The sequence below is a fragment of the Mytilus californianus genome, unplaced genomic scaffold (assembly GCF_021869535.1).
Source record: "Mytilus californianus isolate M0D057914Y unplaced genomic scaffold, xbMytCali1.0.p SCAF_4, whole genome shotgun sequence".
In the NCBI taxonomy this organism is placed as follows: domain Eukaryota; kingdom Metazoa; phylum Mollusca; class Bivalvia; order Mytilida; family Mytilidae; genus Mytilus; species Mytilus californianus.
This window is the reverse complement of record NW_026262690.1, coordinates 49,871,571-49,890,802: the sequence shown is the minus strand read 5'-3', so window position 1 is coordinate 49,890,802 and position 19,232 is coordinate 49,871,571. Positions and strand designations below refer to the sequence as shown.

Genomic DNA, 19,232 nt, shown 5'->3' with positions numbered 1-19,232 from the left:
ATTTATAAACAATTTCAGAGAAGAAGATTTTTAAATGTTAGCAAACTTGATGAACAAATTGTGTAAAATTGTCTTTAAAGGGCAATAACTCCTTAAGGGGTCAATTGACAATTATGGTCATATTGACTTTTTTGTAGATCTTACTTTGCTGAACATTATTGCTTCTTACAGTTTATATATATCTATAATAATATTCCAAATAATAACAATAAACTGCTTCGCTGTGCGCAGCTAGATACGCCCGCAGAGGTCCAACCCTGAACAGTTGGGGCAAAAATTGACACAATATTCAAGCTTGATTCAGGTCTGAATTTGGATTGTAATTAAATATTTGACATATTATAGGTTTCTGAATAAATGTAGTCAAAGAACTTGAAATTGGTTACATGAATTGAATTTATATTCATTTAAAAGATTTCTTGCTGCTGTGCAATACTTAGTAAATCAGTTGTCAAGACTATAAACAAATCAAGTTCAATTAATTCTCAATGTCATATTAGAAATTTATGAAAATAAAAAGGGAGCTTACATCAATAGATATAAACAATTCACCAAAGTTTCATGAGAATTGGTGACAGAATTTTTGAGTTATTGTCTGAAAACTGGAAAATCACCCCTTTTTTTAATGAATAAAACCCCATAACTCAGAAATGTAAAATGTAAAATTTATAAAATTCTAAAGGGAGCTTACATCAATACATACAAACAATTCACCAAAGTTTCATAAGAATTGCTGAAAGCATTTTTGAGTTTTTGTCTGAAAACTGGAAAATCCCCCCTTTTTTATGAATAAAACCCTGTAACTCGAAAACGTAAAATCTAAAATTTATAGAAATCGAAAGAGAGCTCATGTCAATAGATATAAACAATTCACCACAATTTCTTGCAAGTTGGTGAAAGCATTCTTGACTTATTGTCTGAAAACTGGAAAATCCCCCTTTTTTTAATGAATAAAACCCCATAACTCGGAAACGTAAAATCTAAAATTTATAAAAAACGAAAGGGAGCTCACGTCAATAGATATAAACAATTCACCAAAGTTTTATGCAAATTGGTTAAAGCATTTTTGAGTTAATGTCCGACATGTTGACGACGGACAGACGGACGGACAGACGGACAACGGTATACCATAATACGTCCCGTAAACGGGCGTATAAAAAACTGCAAAATTTTGTTAAAACTACCAATTCATAGGCAGCAACCCAACAATGGGTTGTTTGATTCGTCTGAAAATTTCTGAACTGATATATCTTGACCAATTGAACAATTTTACCCCATGTCAGATTTGTTCTAAAAGCTTTAGTTTTTGAGATATAAGCCAAAAACTGCATTTGACCCCTATGTTCTATTTTTAGCCATGGCGGCCATGTTTGTCGATGGATCAAAACTTCGGATACAATTTATAAACTAGATAGCCTAAGGAACATTTATTTAAAGTTTGAAGGTATTTGGCCCAGTAGTTTCAGAGGAGAAGATTTTTTAAATAGTTTACGACGACAGACGACGGACGCCAAGTGATGGCATAAGCTCACATGGGGCCAAAAGGGCCCCGGTGAGCTAAAAACAATATAATCTTGCTTTTACCTTATTCCAAGATTCAATAGTTGTGGATTGATCAGTTCCACTTTGTCTGTTCAGAAGAATATCAATCAATTTTTGTATTTCCCCATCATTTAATGATGCACTTTGAATGGATGATACAATCTGCCTGACATCATTTTCTAAAAAAAAAGACAAAAACAGTTATTTATTAATTTATTTAATAGCTACATAAATATGATAAATTGCTTCGCTGAGCGCAGCTGGATAAGACTGCAGAGGTCCAACCCTGAACAGTTTGGGCAAAAATGGACACAATATTCGTGCTCGATACAGGTCTGAATTTTGATTGTAATTGAATATTTGACACATAATAGGATTCTGACACAGAATAACTGAAGTCAAAGAACTTCAAATTGGTTATATGATTTGAATTTATATTCAATTTTATTATTTTGTGCAATACACTATGCTGTTGCGAATTGCCCCCCCCCCCCCCCCCCCCCAAAAAAAAAGTAATATTAAAAGAAATTTTCTTTTTAATTTCTGAAATTTTGAGGAGAAAATATTGTCTGGTTTGACCCATAACCCCCCAAAGCCAATCCTAACCATCCCTTTGAGGTATGGAAACTTGTGGTACAATTTTAGAGAGATCCATACACTGTTCCACAAGTTATTTTCTGGAAACAAGAAAATTGCTTACTTGGGCCCCTTATTCCTAAACTGTTGGGACCATAACCCCAAAAATCAATCCCAAGCTTCCTTTTGTGGTTTCAAACCTTGTGTTTAAATTTCATAGATTTCTATTCACTTGTACTAAAGTTATTGTCCTGAAACCAAATGTCTTTGATGATGCTGACGCCTACAATATACGTGTATAATAAAAAAAAATTGCGGTCGTATAATAAAGATTGCTTATTTTTCTGTTTGAATATGTCATGTATGTATGAATAAACAATTTCAATAGTGAGCAGATTTTCTGTGAAGTTTCAAAGAATCTGGTTGAAAACCGAAGGAGTTAATGAGTTATTACAGGTTTTAAAAATTTGGTTAAAACAAAACAATCTTGAAAATGCACAAAAATTTGAAAAGAAATCCTTGAAAAATATCATAAACATGATAAAAGCAGCGGCACAACTTATATGTGTGAATTCCAACTGTGAAGTTTCATTTATCAGGGTTGAAACCAATCTTTGGGAATTTTAGCTGAGGTGAGTTTGTATCTCTAGTTTCAGGGAGAATGACCTCCTTTTTAACAATGGGTCGATTTGGTGCGAGTCCTTTTGAAGGTTGAGATAAGAATGATAAGTTGGAGAAAGTGGGTTGAGTTAGTGGAAAATTAAGGAATGAAATTGTCCTGCTTTCCATGTACTCCTACACTGTATATTTTAAATAATATAACAGTTCTGAATGTAATATTATATCTCATAACAGGCTGATATCAAATTGAAATTAAACAAAAGAAATGGAACTCTTTCATTAAGTAGGTAAACATGGGCAACTTCCAATTGGTATATTTGGATTGTTGACATCTGTTTCTATGGCCTTTTAAAGTTTAATGTAGGTGCATAGTTAAGATTCATTGTATCTTATAGTACAGAATTACAATGTACATGTACATGTAGGAAATATTTGAAATCTTTTTTAATAAAAATTTTTTTTTTGTAAAACAGCAGATTATAGTAGGTGCAAATACTTTTGGATCTTGCAGATTTTATCCTGAAAATGTATAAAACAAGATTGCAACATCATAGCAAGATGTATAATTGTGTGCCATTGTGGTTACGACAGTCAAAATACATGTATGGTAAAAATCCCATAACTCCCATATAAATTGTCAAATCAAAATGACAGTATAATGTGGTCAAATACACATGATAGCAAACAAGTTGCATTCACAAGGTGTTATTGTAACAAAATTTAAATAAATGGGGAATGTGTTCGATGCCCTCACTTGCATATGTCATGTATGTTATAAAGGGACATAACTCAAGAATAGTTCAAGTGAGGCTACCCAAATTCGTTCTTGATCTGAGTTTTGTGGTAACAAGCATGTGAATAAATTTCATAACATCTGAAAGAGGCAAACTTGAGTTAGAAAACGGAAACGAAAAATCCAGCAATTTTTCCATTTGTAAAGGGGCATAACTCTAGAACGGTAAAAGTGACGCCACCAAAATTCAAACTTGAACTGGTTTTTTTTTTGTGGTAACAAGCATTGTGTATAAGATTCATAACATTTGGTTGAGGCAAACTTAAGTTAGAGAACGGAAGCAAAAAATTCAGCAATTTTTTCATTTGTAAAGGGGCATAACTCTAGAACGGTAAAAGTGATGCCACCCAAATTCAAGCCTGATCTGCATTGTTTTGTAATAAGCATTGTGTATAAGTTTCATAACATTTGGTTGAGGCAAACTAAAGTTAGAGAACAAAAAACCAATTTCGGGACGTACAGACGGACAAGGGTAAAACTTAATGCCCCCACCAGAGCGGTGGGATAAAAAAGATGGTAAAAGTCCTATAACTCCTGTAAAAATAGTTGAATTTAAAAGGCAGTACAATATGATCAACTACACAGGATGGCAAACAACCTAACAACATTTGAGAGCTTTCTCTAGAATGAACTCAGAAGATATGTGTTCACAAGGTGTCCTTACAATACTAAAAAAAATTGCCAAAGTCCTAAAACTCCTGTAAAAATGGTAAAATCAACTGATGCATGTTCAAGATAATATGATGACAAATATTCCTACCATACAGCATGTTTAAGATAATATGACGACAAATATTCCTACCAAGTATGAAAGCTTTATGGCGAATGGTCTCTAAGTATTGATGTGTTATGGACAGACAGAGAACATTATCATATCCTCTGAAGCATGACGCACCAGGACTAAAATATTTATTATACATTGTATCATCTCTGTTCATATCCCATTATTTTCATTCATGTTTTATATTTAATTACATTAAAAATTTACAGTACCATGAAATGAAATATATAGGTTAAGTGAAATACCTTTCTAATGAGTCATTACAACAGAATAGTTGTGTTTGAATAACAACAACAAAAACTGTCACTACAAATGACAATACTTAAATTTTTAACCAAAAAGCCCTTGACAACAGACTTGACTTTTGGATCTTAAAAATGCATTTTATGTATGTGTTTTCTTGTATTATTAGTCTTCAACCACTGAAATTTCTGCCTTGCCCTTCCACAAAATATATAAATACAATTTTTTTTTTGTTTTATTGAATGTGTTTTTTTTTAAATTCACCCTGATATCCAACCAGGCAGGCAGTATTTTAAGTTGACAAAAGGCCTAAAGGAACTATTAATTATTAATAGCTAGTATATAAATTTTATTATACAATCCAACTTTCATGTAAGAATCCTAATGATTCCACATCAATAAACTTATCAGTTTTCAAAAACTTAATTGACTGTATCATCTCTACAATTGTTTCAATTTTCATGATTGAGAAATTTGGTTGTATATTGGAAGATAATATCATGAATGTCGACGAAGTAAAATTCTGACTGTTCAAACTCACCTAATGCTTTCTTAACTTTCTTCTCTGGAGTTGGTGCTGCAGCTTGAAGTTTCTGAGTCTGCACTATAACCATGTCCTCTACAACTGGCTGTGCTTTTTTAACTTCTTTCATTTCAATTTTAATCTTTTCTTCTTTCTTTGGTTTGGTATGTGATGTTTTTCTTTCTTTTTCATGTTCATGGAGTAATTCTACCTCATCTTTTGGAGTTGCCTTAAAATGAATTGTCTCTTGCATTTGAGGTGCAACTTTTGGCTTTTCATCTTTGTTTAATAGTATAGGTTTTGGGTTTTTCTTTGCCTTTGACTTTGGTTTACTTTCCTGGTCACTACTTAACTGTGGTTCAATGATTTCTGGTTCAATTTCCAAGTTTACCATTTTTCTCTCTGGCTCTGTATCATTCACCTGTTGCACATTCTTTTCTTTTGGCTTGTCTTTACTTTTCTTTCCCTTTTTCTTTTCTTTCTCAGCTTTCTTTTCTTTTCTAACCTTATCTTGCTCAGCTTCTAGTCTCTTCTTCTGTTCAGCTATAGCCTCCTCATACGACTTCTCTTTGAATCCAAATGCAGATATTAGATATATCAGCACAGCTGAGACAACAAAGGCAACAATACCTATCATGATAACCTGAGGATCCATCCTGAAAATTTCTAGACAACCCGATGGGATACTTTTTACCAAGTTTACCACGCCCCTCTCTGTAACAAAAATATGCAGCAATATTTAAATTAATTCTATAATCACTGCTTGACCTTACCTATAATTTAATACTTTCCACAAAAAAATGTTTTCGTAATCCAGTATACAGAAAAAAATACCCCGGTGAAATTAACGAAAACCGCAGCCAAGTAGTCCACGTCGGCAAACTTTTAATTTAACAAAAAGCTGAATGATAAGCTGACATTTTCTACATTCCTAATGAAGATCATTCTGTGCAAAAGTGTAATCAAATAGACTCACTATTAATCAACTTTACCTGTAAATAATGTTTCTGTGATAATAAAACAGAAATTTGGTTACGTGTCAGGTCAATTTAATTCGTCCCCCATCTGAGCCTTCGGAATAATGGTGGAATGAAAACTTCCGACGTGTTTTAGTAACAATTATTCTTATTGGACACTTTTCTGCATTGATGTCAGACATCGTCTGCTTTGTTTTGTTACAAATGTGATTTTTTTAATTAAATTCGCCATATAAGAATAAAGGAATATAATTATCCATCCCCAATATGATACAAATGTGATTAAGTTATTTAGCTATGTTCATCACAGAAATTACCTTAATGCAGGAGGAATTTAGATTATCGTTCTCTACCTCATATAATCAATCAGAGGGAGGAATAATTTTGAATGCAACAGCAGAGTAAACAACGCCATCTATCGGCAGTATTTAGCGCACCTGTTTAATTTGCTTCTTTGTCCATAGAAAGCGTCACCCGTCACTTGTGTATTTTCAAATTTATAAAGGCTCAGTAATGGAATCATTAAAAAGAACAGCAGAAGAAGCAGATTCTCTTCTTGAAGGTGTCAAGGCTTTGATTGTTGACATTGAGGGTACAACAACGCCTATCGACTTCGTGAAGGTAAAGTAACGCTTTTTAATCGTTAGCCATGCACAGTGATGCATCTTCCGCATAGCCATAACTAACCGGCATGCTATCTCTGCAGACGTGTTTCGATGGTATTTTATATTTTTTTTAAATATAAATATAAAGTATTGTGATCCAGTTTGACTCAGTATTATGTTTGAAAATCATGAATCAAATAAAAATAATTATTGAATCTGAAATTTGAAATTTGAAAAAAAAAATGCGGGGAAATATAAAAACACATTTGAAAATGCGACATCGGAAGCAGATTAACGTTAACTTAAACCAATTTAAACGAAAAAACTGCGAAGAAAAATGAATTGTTCATGCTGTTGAATCTAGCATTGTACATGTATTGCACACATCATAACCGACGCCATACAAATAAACAAAATTTAGTGTGTGTGTGTGTGATTTTCATTTTGAACGCCTGATATGTGTATAGATTTTTAGAAATAGAGTTATCTCTCTTTTATTGTTTACTGCTATTTGAAATACAGCTACTTATTCTGTTCCTGATATCAATAAACAATGCAATGTCACTATGATCATTGTACTTTTAGATAATGAAAAAATATCTTTGAAACAGTAAGTCAGATTTTGTGTTTTAGAAAACATTTGCATATGAATGTATCATTTTTTCCTTAAAAACACAATTGACTGTTAAATAACTTTAGAAAAACAGAAACTTAAGTAAAATTATTATCAGTCTCTATCATCATTGTGTTTATTCACAAGAAATCAATTTTTGTGATTGAAATTTTGAAACTGATCCTAATGAAATTATACTTATATTAAAAAGTTTATGATACTAATTTATCATATAATTTTAATTATAAAATATGGGGCCAATATATAAGAATATTTTTCATTTTTATTGCCCCACAAAACTTCATTTGATTGATAAAAATTATGATCTTGAAGATGAATTATTGATGCTACATGTATATATTTAGGGTGGTACAGGGTAATTTTCATTTTTATAATGTTAACTTCATTATTAAGTTGTTATTCAGATGTTTAAAGTTGTAAAATTTTTCAATGCTAGTTATGTGATATTATAATTTTAAAAAGTCTATTACATTTACATTATTTCCCCTGATAATTGATCATTAATAATTTTTATTGTTGTGATGAGGATGTTTCTTAAGGGCGGGATTGATTTTTTTGCATTTTTTCAAAGAATTGAAGTTCACGATTTTTTCTTTGATTTGGGGTACATGTACATTCTTTTAACAAATATATATAAATTTTCTGTATCTTAAAATATAAAGTATTAAAATACCAAATCCTGTTAAAAAGGCAATAAAATAGAAAATAAACATGTATAAACTTTATTGCAATTTGCTGAGTTTAGCCAGGTTGTAATAAACAATTTTGCATAATTATCTCCAGTAATTGGCAGAGTCACTAGTGTTTTACCTGCTTTACTGAACTGAACTATAGCAGGCAAAAACTTATTTCTAACACTCCGTTGTTGTTATTTCAAACTTTTATATGTTTCCCTCTTTTAAAGAACTTTTTTCAAATGACTTTACACAAGTAAAGCAAGTCAATTTCAGGATACAATAAGAATGTACATGCAATTAGAATTTTTAACATCACAGTCAACACTTGTACAATGAATGTGTATCTTTTACAAACATATGCATTGTAATTTAAAGAAATTTTCGGTTTCTGGTGATGATTGATTAGTGTTTAACGCCACTTTTAGCAGAACAATTGTGCTATTTCGTGGCGGTCAGTTTTTATTGTCGGAAGAGAAACCACTGATCTTCAGTAGGGAAACTGACAATACTAATCAATTAAGATTGGAGTCAAGCACACCTGCCACATGCAGGATTGGAACTCATTACCTGAGAGTTGACAGGCTAGTGATACAGTAGTTTGACTACTAAGACCACTCAGCCACCAAGGCCTGTTTATGTCAATGAGATAGCAATCAAAGAATGCAAACACAAAAGAAGACCCCAAGACTGAAGAGGCAACTGTTCAGTCTTCAGTCATTAACAGCAATACATGTACATTTCTAAATAGCAATCATTCAAGATGAAGAAACCAATATACTTTGTTAATTGTAATGACTTATTTATAATCTTTTGGAAAATACATGTATATGAGACTAAATTTTAGATGAGACAGCTCTTGTTTTTTTTTTGTGTAGCATGTCAAACATTTGCAGTGTGACTTTACAGGTTTAAGAATGAAATATTGATGATAAAGATATGAAAAAAAAACAAATTATACCAGAAAAAAACTAAACTTCGCATGGCATGTAATTTTCCATGATCATACTAATAAGCTTATATTGTCTTTGTAGGAGACGCTTTTCCCATATGTCAGTGAAAACATAGAGGAATATTTAACAAAAAATTATGATGAAGAGGAAACAAAGAAAGACATTCAGGCCTTGAGAGAATTGGTAAGTCATAAAAATAATTTGTGTTGTGGATAATTCAGTTGCAAAGAGTACAAAGTGGAGTCGATATGAAATCAGTATGTCAAATAAGCCCTTTTAAATAGAACTTTACACCTAGAAATGTTGGTAACAGTGGACTTTTGGTATTTATAAACTTATGGATACTGTGTAGTATATGCACCCTTTAGTGCTTAATCACCCTCTGTTGTATGCTAGCTGGCAGGCACAAGGGATGTGCCATAGTAACATAACAACAAGGTGAGCATTATATAATGCATGCACTATTAGCACCTGAAGTGTGGGGTTCCAGCTAGTGCTTCCTCTAATGAATTTGATAGCTGAATATGTTTTTGTCTGTTCTTATTTAGTGTACCTGTACTCTTATTTTCAGATCTCCAAATATTTATTTGCATTGGAAGTGTAATTATTTTTTTCTTCAACTTATAACTTGATTTCATACATGTAATCAAGGTCTTTACTTAAACAAGTTATGTTGAAAATGAAGCAATTTTAGATAATATCATTGGTATATTAGTTACTTTTGTAAATATAAAGATTTGACCATTCATACAGATTTTAATTGTATAAAAATAAATTCTCAAAGACATCTGGTTATTTTTTTCATGAAGTACAAAACTAAAGCTCCTGATTATGAAGATACACATATAAATGAATGGAAACTTTTGATTTTATTGAGACTTGAATTTATCTATAGTTTGTAAAGAAAGCTATTAAACCAAGAGTTGAAGTTGAAATCATCCCTTCGTAAATTTTACGGACGCCATCACGAGTTGGTTGACCGTAATGGTATAACCGTTTCACAAATGATATCGGATATGTTCCTTATGTCGTAACTACAATACCCTTCACTTTTCACGAATGTGACTTACCGAATTAGACTATTTACCGGATTTGTAATAACATAAGCAACACTATGGGTGCCACATGTGGAGCAGGATCTGCTTACCCTTCCGGAGCACCTGAGATCACCCCCAGTTTTTGGTGGGGTTCGTGTTGCTTATTTTTAGTTTTCTATGTTGTGTCATCTGTACTATTATTTGTCTGCTTGTCTTTTTATTTTTGGCCATGGCGTTGTCAGTTTGTTTTCGATCTATGAGTTTGACTGTCCCTCTGGTATCTTTCGTCCCTCTTTTGTAACCCATTACAAAAACATATTCTCTTATGATATAATTGTAATTATTAATTATTTCACATATGTATGAAATAATATTTCTGGCATCATTTTTAAGGTGATCTTTTATTTAAATTTTCCACTAAATTTAAGAAAATTCTTAAATTTATGTCTTAAAAAAATTGAAATAATCATAAAATCTGCATTTAGTCTGTGCTATTGTTTAAATATATTATTTAGACCCCTCTACCAAGAAATTTGTTTTGAATGCACACGTATAAAAATTGCGGTTTTTATCTAACGTAATCATAGGTTTGAACATTGTTTTCAATTTAGACTTGTGTATATATATATATATACGTCTAAATATGTGATAACATTACGACAGACATTCTCCATCAGATAACCTATGGTTATACAGGGTTAATACCATAATATATAGGTACTTCGTCTCTTACTAAGCTCAACAATGTATCTGCAAATTTGCGTTATTAAATTTTTGTTCTTCCCACAGCGGGATTTGAACCCTGCATCTGAGACATCGTGGCAATACGGCCTGCACTATATCCAGCGCCCTAAACCACTACCCACTATGCTATATAAAAACATAGCTTTCAAAAGTCAAGTAATGCCTTTCATCGTCGGCTCTTTTTAGGGTTTACCCTTGTCCATAGGTACCATAGGTACATACGTCCGTCCGTACGTCCCAAAGTTGGTTTCCGTTCTCTAACTTTAGTTTGCTTCAACCAAATGTTATGATTTGATTTTGATTTTTGGTGTTCTAACAGCACTTTTAAGCACCACTTTTGGGCTATTTCGTGGCGGCCAGTTTTTATTGGTGGAGGAAGCCGGAGTGCCTGGAAAAAACCACCGACCTTCAATAGGAAAACTGACAATCCTAGTCAATTAAGATTGGAGTAGAGTGCAAATTTGAAGAAACTTATACAAAATGCTTATAACCACAAAACACAGATCATGTTTGAATTTTGGTTGCGTCACTTTAACCGTTCTAGAGTTATGCCCCTTATAAATGGAAAAATTGCTGAATTTTTTGTTTTTTCGTTCTCTAACTTTAGTTTGCCTCAACCAAATGATATGAAACTTATACACAATGCTTATTACCACAAAACACAGATCATTTTGAATTTTGGTGGTATCACTATAACCGTTCTAGAGTTATGCCCCTTAACAAATGGAAAAATTGCTGAATTTTTCGTTTCCGTTCTCCAACTTTAGTTTGCCTCAACCAAATGTTATGTAAAGAGAAAATAATAAAAGAGCTTGGGTTTTTTTTACACATGGGTAGCTATAAACCAGATAAGATCAAATGCTGAGATATTTCTTTTACTTCATGCATTTAACATGAATAAGCTAACAAAACATTTATTGTCTGGGATACAAATAATGCTAATAAAATTATAAAACAAGTGTTTTTATTTTCGCTTAACCTTTTCTTTCATGAAAATTTCTGATTTTACAGTTTTTGGAAATGTGAAAAAAAAAATTTGTGTCCAAAATGGTCAAAAAGAAATTGTCCGATTGTTCTTCTATCGAGATTCCCATTCTATGAAGTTCTCTTTTAAATCTTGAAACTGAAGCTCTGCTTGTGCAGTTGATCTTATATTCAATTTTCTGTAAAAGGCTTCATAATAGACAACTTTCGAGTTCGATGCATTTCCGTCAAAAACTTTGGTTTTAGTGAACGTCATTCGTGCGTGTAGGGGCGTCGTCACTTCCATTCCAATGTTGAGCGAGTGGTTGGAAAACTATAATGCTATATTGTACGAAATATTCGGCAAATTGAATTCTCATAATTGACAATCAGCACTGCTGTCATTAGGGAATTGTGATTAAGTACCTACATAACAACAATTATTTCTAGTTTATCCTGCACAATGACGATCACTAAGACGCTTGATGAACGTTAATAGTGCAGGGATACAGGCGATCCCCTCTATCTGGTAAATGGCGTCATAAAGGGGCGCATAATTGACGAGTTTTTTCCGGTGAAGGACAAACTCGAAAGTGGTCTATTAAATTTTACTTTTTTTTTTTTGTGTAAATAAATAATCTAGAATAGGACATGGTTGTCATTAACTTAAAAAACATAGTTATGAAAAAAGTTGTCCTTTACAGCATGAAAATATAACATACATCGTATTTGTTTTTACACCATAACCAATACTTGAATGTGTAAGGCAAATTCATGATACTGAAATACAATGAATGTGTATATTTTGCAGTATAATTGCACTACTGAAATAACAAAAATATTGCTTCATATGAAACATGAACATTGTACCATGTCATACCCAGACTGAGTGATGTGAGTGCTTATGAAACTACCATTGCTTGTGATTTGTCATATTTATGTTAAAGTACCCAAGATTTTTTATTTTTGTTGACAGGCAGCAAAAGACAAAGAAGACAAATGTGAAGGAGTTGTAGGGATACCAGCTTCAGACGGGAGCAAGGAAGATATAGTTAAAGCTGTTGTGGCCAATGTAAAATGGCAGATGGACAAAGATAGGAAATCCACAGCACTAAAAGCCTTACAGGGACACATCTGGAGAGAAGGATATGAACAAGAAAAACTAAAAGCAGAGTGTGTATACAGTATAGCTACATTGTCTAACCTTTCAGTAGAAATCGTATTCTACTACAAAAAATGCAAATTAATGAAGAAGGTTAAAGTCATGTAATGAAAAAAATCCCCCTTCCCCCCAAAAAAATATAACTATATGCAGATTTATTGGAAGATTCAGAGATAAACTATTATAAACACATCACCGATGTTTTCCATTAACATTATTATCATTTATTATTTTTCTCTGAATCTATCTCAAAACTTGTATACATGTACCATCCCTGTATTAAGCAACTGGACAGATAATGTTACAGCCTGTTTCTTTGGTCTCATGGTTGCGCTTTAACATGTCTGTCAACTTCAGCCATAGTATTATGGTACATTTACTGCTATGTGATTTCCTAGCAGGTAGAATACGATGTTATAGATCAGAGAGGGAAAAGGTTCACAGTTACATGTATATGTATTTATAGGTAAAATAGACAAAATACCCTGATGCTTACAATTAATAATTCACTTAGCCAGGATAAGTGATATATGTCAAACTCATGGTTAAGTGGTCAACTTTAAAGTGTCATTCATGTTCTTGATAATAATTTATAAAAACCAGCAAATCTGTACATGCTGTATGGTAAAACATTGTGTAACTGCTCATTGAACACAGAATATTCTTAATTCAAACTGTTTATTATATTCATTTAATTTTACCTGTATATTGTAGATTGTTTGAAGATGTAGGACCAAATCTTCAACAAATAGTAGAAATAGGAATAGCTGTGTATGTTTTCTCATCAGGGAGTGTAGAAAGTCAGAAACTTCTCTTTGCTAATACAGATGATGGCAACTTGTTAGAGGTATTTATTTTACCAATCTTGGTCAAAGGAATTCAAGTTTGATTATGAGTAAAAAGTGATTACATTGTATTTGGTATAAACCAAAGATACATCCATTAAACAGATGGTATTTGGATTTGAATGTCAGATGTACAGTTGATAAATTTAAACATGCATGGTTGATATCATACCACGTAGACCAAATTTATTGATTTAAAAATGGCCATTTATTACATGTATCATTAGTAAACAGACTGTAAAGTATCTATTGATTTAACATTTTATTCCTCTTTATGCAGATTCAGTTCATCTTTATTGGTGTTATATTATGATGTTAGTAATGCTCATGTACCTGTAATTTTTCATCTATAAACTTCTGTAGACAAGTGTTGTAGTCATGCATTCTGAAATTGATGATTTTTTTTCGTATTTAGCTTTTCACTGGTTTCTATGATACAACGACAGGATCTAAAACTGACAAAACAAGTTACACTAAAATAGCAGAGGATATAGATGCTCAACCAGAAGAAATATTATTCTTAACAGATAGTCCAGATGGTGAGATATTACTTTATGTATTTTATTCATTTACACATAGATAAAATAACAGCTCTTAGTTGCCCACAGTTCAAAATATAACAAAGACACCAAAAGATATGGCCCAAACAGATAGTTTTAAAAATAAAGCTGCAACAGTCACTGACAAAATTTCTGACTTTGAACAGACATGTACATGCAATTTGGTCATTCTAGTTTATATTCAACCCTTCCCAGAAATCTCAATCATTGACTTTCAAATTGGTATTTGCTGCTTCTCCTCTAAGCACTCAACATTAAGGAGGTAAATACTTGTTTGCTCAGAGGCATAGTGATGAAAATTCCGAAATTATTGTGAGGTTTTTATTAATGCGAATAATTGTGATTGGGTGAGTAATGCAATAATAAGAATTTGGATTTTGACATCTAATATATATACATATATCTACTGAAATCATAATAATTAATCTCACAATTTTGCCCATTCTTCAAAAATTACAATAATAAATGCACACAATAATTTCTGAATTTACTGTAAATTTTGTATAGATTATATTCAACCCTTCCCTGAAATCTCAAATCACTGAATGTCTCGATCATAGAGGGAAGTAAGAACAAAAAATGAAAACAACACGTTATTAATTTCAAAGCGCTTTTCTGGATTTACCTTAATCAGGAATGGTCAAAGCCGATTATTTGAAAGCTTAGGATGTATAAGGACCGAAACAGTTGAAGAGCTATATGACCAAAAAGTACCTAAAATGAAATAGCCAAATTCATCTAAGGTCAACTTTGCCTGAGGAAGTTGAAACCTTAGTTTCTTTATAATTTCAAAATTTATAAATGGACAATTTAAAAAAAAAGGTTTGTTATAAATCATGTCAGTACCGAAGTACTAACTACTGAGCTGATGATACCCTCAGGGACAAATGATACTATGAAAATCAAGAAAAAAAAACTTTACAAAAGAACAAAACACATCTACCTTTAAATGTTGAATCTTTGATTTGAAGAAGACAATAGAATTAAGAAAACTATAAATTATTTGTTGTGAGCATTTAAGGCAGTAAGTTACACCAAGTTCTCAGATTCTTAACTAAGTTATTTATCTCAAATATTAATAACTGTTGGTGAATGTTAAAAATAAATGCTTATAATTTAATAGAAAATAATTTTTTTTATCCTTCTGATTTTATGTTAGGTGCTTTATTTTAAAAGGCCAAAAGAAATTGCACAGAAAAATAAGTTTTTAAATTAAATAGTTGCATATCTTTCTGTCAGACAGTGTAAACACTAATTTATTCAGCTACAATAATAATGTCTGTATTGAAGAAAAAAATATTTTGAAAGAGAAAGAAGATGGGTATGGTGTCAGACATACTGTTGCTAACTTCTACATCATTTGGTCTCTGATTCTGAGTTGTCTCATTGATAATCATACCACATCTTCTTATTTTTATACTCCAACTTAATTAAGAATCTTAGAGGGTTGTATGTTGGACGTTTTACATGTAAAACCATCTTATTTGAATTTCATATATGCAAGAAACACATTGAAACAAGCAAATAACATAACATAAGTTGGCAAACTTGTATGTAAAAAAAAGAACACAACCTGACAAAAAATATATTTGATAATATTTTTAGACCTTGAAACACTCTGATCCGAAATAAATAATACCTGCATTCCAATAAAGTGTTGTGTCCTTATCTATTATTTCAATACATAATATATATTTTTCTTGATACTTTATGTCTTCAGAGGCTGCAGCAGCTGTGAAGGCAGGTTTACGTAGCGCAATAGTTGTGAGAGAAGGCAATGCTGAACTATCGAATGAAGTTTTCCAGAATTATTTGGTGATAGAATCATTCAATGAACTGTTTGGTGATGACGATGAGGAAGATTTCAAACGAATAGCAGGAGACAATGGTGAAGTAGATGATGATGAAGATGGAGAGGAAGATGATTTGGAGGGAGAGGATGATGACGAAGAGGATGTTCCTGAAGATGATGATGATGAAGATGATGCATAAACTTGCATAAACTTGACAATGTTATGAATGTGTGTGACCAAATGAAATTGGAAAAGAAATCATATGTTACAGAATGTTGTTTTAATTGTTTCATTTGGATCTAATGTTAATTTATACTGTTAGTGATACTATTACATATCTCAATTAAAATTACACATGTTTGATTTGTAAAGACTATATCATGTTAACCAAATGTGTAATTTTAATTGATTTCTACTCAATTTTTTTGCATTCATTAGTTTTACGTTCTGGACTATGAATCAGTTACTGTTTCTGTCCTATAAATCTATAAACCCACTAAATGATCTCAGACAGGATTTTCATGTCTCTAAATTGAAATCTAATGAAACAATGCAAACACAGATTCATGATTGTGACAATGCTCATTACTCAGTAAAACATTTAAATCAGGAAACATTTCATGGCAGAGAGGTTGACTGTTGTTGTATAAATGTCGAATACGTTGATATTTTGTTGGATACCAGTTTTTTTTTCAGAGCAGCACATTTTTCTCTTATTTTGTAATCTGATGAAAGGGTAAATACTTTGAAACTGGCAGATATTTTTTTTAACCAAACCTAACATTATTTATGTACATAAAAAAGTGAACACATGGTAGATTTCCTTTATCATTTTAATATCCATAAGTAAATAGTAAATCATAATATGGTCTGTTCATTTAACATTTGTATACAGATGTGATGACATAAGCATATACACAGAGAAACAATGCAATAAACAGCTAATCATCTTGTCAGAAAGATAAGATCCATTCTTGATCTTTTGAGCATATGTATGATAGTTTTCTGCCAAATTCTATTGGACTTTGCATGCATTGGCAATATATAGAATATGGGAGGGTTTATAAATAAGTTATTAATTTGTGTTTAAAGAAACTGTAAAGTTGGGGAGGGTTGTAAATGATGAGTTCTAAGTTTGTATAGTTTTTCTGCAAGTGTTCAGAAACAAAACATTTAAGAAGATGTTTATTGTTAACTTGCAATATTTTTATTCTGTGTATTCATATTTGGATACCATTTGTTCTATAATATTATTTTTGTAGGGAATTTTGTAAAGATTTTAGAAGAATGTTATATTGTGTGTGTGTTTGTTTATACAAGTTTTTATAAGTGTTAGTGTTCAAATTTGTACAGACTACTTACATGTAGACCATAAGAATTTCTCGAAACCATTAGCAAAGTGGAATAGGCAAGCATAGTTTACACTATATACATATTTTAGCAGAACTTTTAAATGGCAGTTTTAAGTAATGTCTGAAAAAATTTGCATTTACATTTTTACTCTTTTCATGGTTTAAAATTACTTTATATATATATTGTCATATTGTAAATAATGCAAGCAGCCATTTCTTGAAAATCATTCAGGCAACCTTGGAAGTTTTGTTCCATTTTGATAATTACTAAATTTTATAATTTTACCAGTTTTATATTGCTTTTCTATGAAATACTTTTTAAACATATTTTAATGATCTCTCTAGAATTAACATCTCAATAAGCATTTTTTTCAGACATTGGAAAATTTTATTAATTTGTATTCTGAAGATGTTCTTCATTGTACAAATCATTATCATTCTCAGTAAAAAAAGTAGTTTTCATATTTTCTGCCTTGTTGATTTTTTATATGCCAAAAGAGATCTAAAAAAATGAAGTACTGTGAGTTACTTCCTCCTGGTTATATATTATGCTCTGTTTGTGACTGGTAGCTAGTGGACTTAACCTTCTTATTCTTATATACACTTTTCTCCTTTTTTTGCTGAAAATATAAAGGAAGAATATGTATTGATACATGCATTAAAAAACATGTTATAGCTGTTTAATGGGGTTATGATATACTCCCCTGAAACATGATATAAAATATTAATGACAAGTTGCTTAGAAAATTCAGCAGAAAACCTAAACATGCACAAAATGACAAACAACGGCATATAAAAATTGATGGGAAGGATCAATGGACAATCTATAAAGAGGCTCTTCTTTCCCTATAAAAACAAACCCCTGTTCGAAATTCAATAGAACATGAGGTGCAAGTGCATTACATCACACTTAGTCAATTGTATTTTAAACAATGCGGGAGATCAAAATGGAATTTTTTGTTGGTGTTCACTAGGGAATTTAATAAAATCATTCTAGACTAACTTGAAATGTTTCACTTCGGTTTTTGTCTCACCTGCGAGGAAAGATGAGGAAGGCGAGACATAGATATTGCTTTTCCAGCAATTGCAGCAGCGTCAACAATTGTTAAGTTTTCTGCTTAAGACAGTTTGATAGGAAATTCTTGTGATAGATCAATGATATTTTCATTGATATTGCATTACTATCAGTATATAACAGTTTGGCGACTATTTCAAAGACCTTCTCTCAAGGTCCACTGACTTTCAATTAATTACCAATTTTCTGTTTAAATTAGTTTGATAGGAACTACTTGTGATAGAACAATGATGTTTTCTATAAAGATGCATTATTATCAGTTCATATACTGTCCCTTAGTTTATGGTCCAGCTGCTTTGAATTAATTAGCAATGTTGATGTCCATCAGATTGTCTTTTTTTTTAATTTTCTGCCAACAGGCGAGACATATCTCTGTGTCAACAGTTGCTTTTCCTGATGCTTGGTGTTTTATCAAATCATAATCACTGCCTTCGACCATGTCTTATATGTTGGCCTTGAATTACGAAAGTCCTGAATTTTCCCAATTAGAATTGAAATAATTTTCATGCTCTATGCTCATTTTAACATTGTTTGGCTTTATATTTGTCCACATTTTACACTTTAATAACGCTTGGTATAAAGATACTGACTAATAACAATGCATACCCATGTTAAAAAGAGCATAAAGGATTATTTCTTAGGTATATGAGATTCCCATCCCCTGCCCAAAAATGATTCTAAAACCACTTAACAATGGTTCTTTTCAATTAACTTCTTTTAGCTAAAATTACATTTAAAAAAGATTATACAGTTGTAAATAAATTTGCTGTTATTTCATC

At 31.6% G+C, this 19,232-nt stretch overlaps 2 protein-coding genes across 13 annotated transcripts in view; one reads left to right on the top strand and one right to left on the bottom strand.

The window, feature by feature from the left end:
* The window catches only part of LOC127738203 (kinectin-like), a 50,584-nt gene extending 44,360 nt beyond the window's left edge, over nucleotides 1-6,224 (bottom strand). For 11 of the 12 annotated variants that reach the window (XM_052249366.1, XM_052249365.1, XM_052249364.1 and 8 more), the window contains exons 1-3: nucleotides 6,072-6,224; nucleotides 5,098-5,793; nucleotides 1,585-1,721 (exon numbers count right to left, since the gene is read on the bottom strand). In XM_052249366.1, the coding sequence (XP_052105326.1) occupies nucleotides 1,585-1,721; nucleotides 5,098-5,734 (774 nt within the window). In that variant the 5' untranslated portion in view covers nucleotides 5,735-5,793; nucleotides 6,072-6,224. Of the gene's footprint in view, nucleotides 1-1,584; nucleotides 1,722-5,097; nucleotides 5,794-5,913; nucleotides 6,012-6,071 lie in introns of those variants that run through there. The other variant, XM_052249362.1, reaches the window with a different exon arrangement.
* A 198-nt stretch (nucleotides 6,225-6,422) lies between these two features.
* Nucleotides 6,423-17,845, top strand: LOC127738206 (enolase-phosphatase E1-like). Its single transcript, XM_052249375.1, has 6 exons — nucleotides 6,423-6,677; nucleotides 9,004-9,105; nucleotides 12,643-12,839; nucleotides 13,543-13,675; nucleotides 14,089-14,212; nucleotides 15,954-17,845. Exons 1-6 carry the CDS (start codon nucleotides 6,570-6,572, stop codon nucleotides 16,223-16,225), a joined length of 936 nt encoding a protein of 311 aa, XP_052105335.1. The 5' UTR covers nucleotides 6,423-6,569; the 3' UTR covers nucleotides 16,226-17,845.
* Nucleotides 17,846-19,232: the final 1,387 nt, after the last annotated feature.

Bases quoted from the DNA above. Each gene is read 5' to 3' on its own strand.
- LOC127738206 (XM_052249375.1), top strand. From the start codon at position 6,570: ATGGAATCATTAAAAAGAACAGCAGAAGAAGCAGATTCTCTTCTTGAA. The intron at 6,678-9,003 runs GTAAAGTAACGC...TTGTCTTTGTAG, and splicing joins CGCCTATCGACTTCGTGAAG to GAGACGCTTTTCCCATATGT. The intron at 9,106-12,642 runs GTAAGTCATAAA...TTTTGTTGACAG, and splicing joins TTCAGGCCTTGAGAGAATTG to GCAGCAAAAGACAAAGAAGA.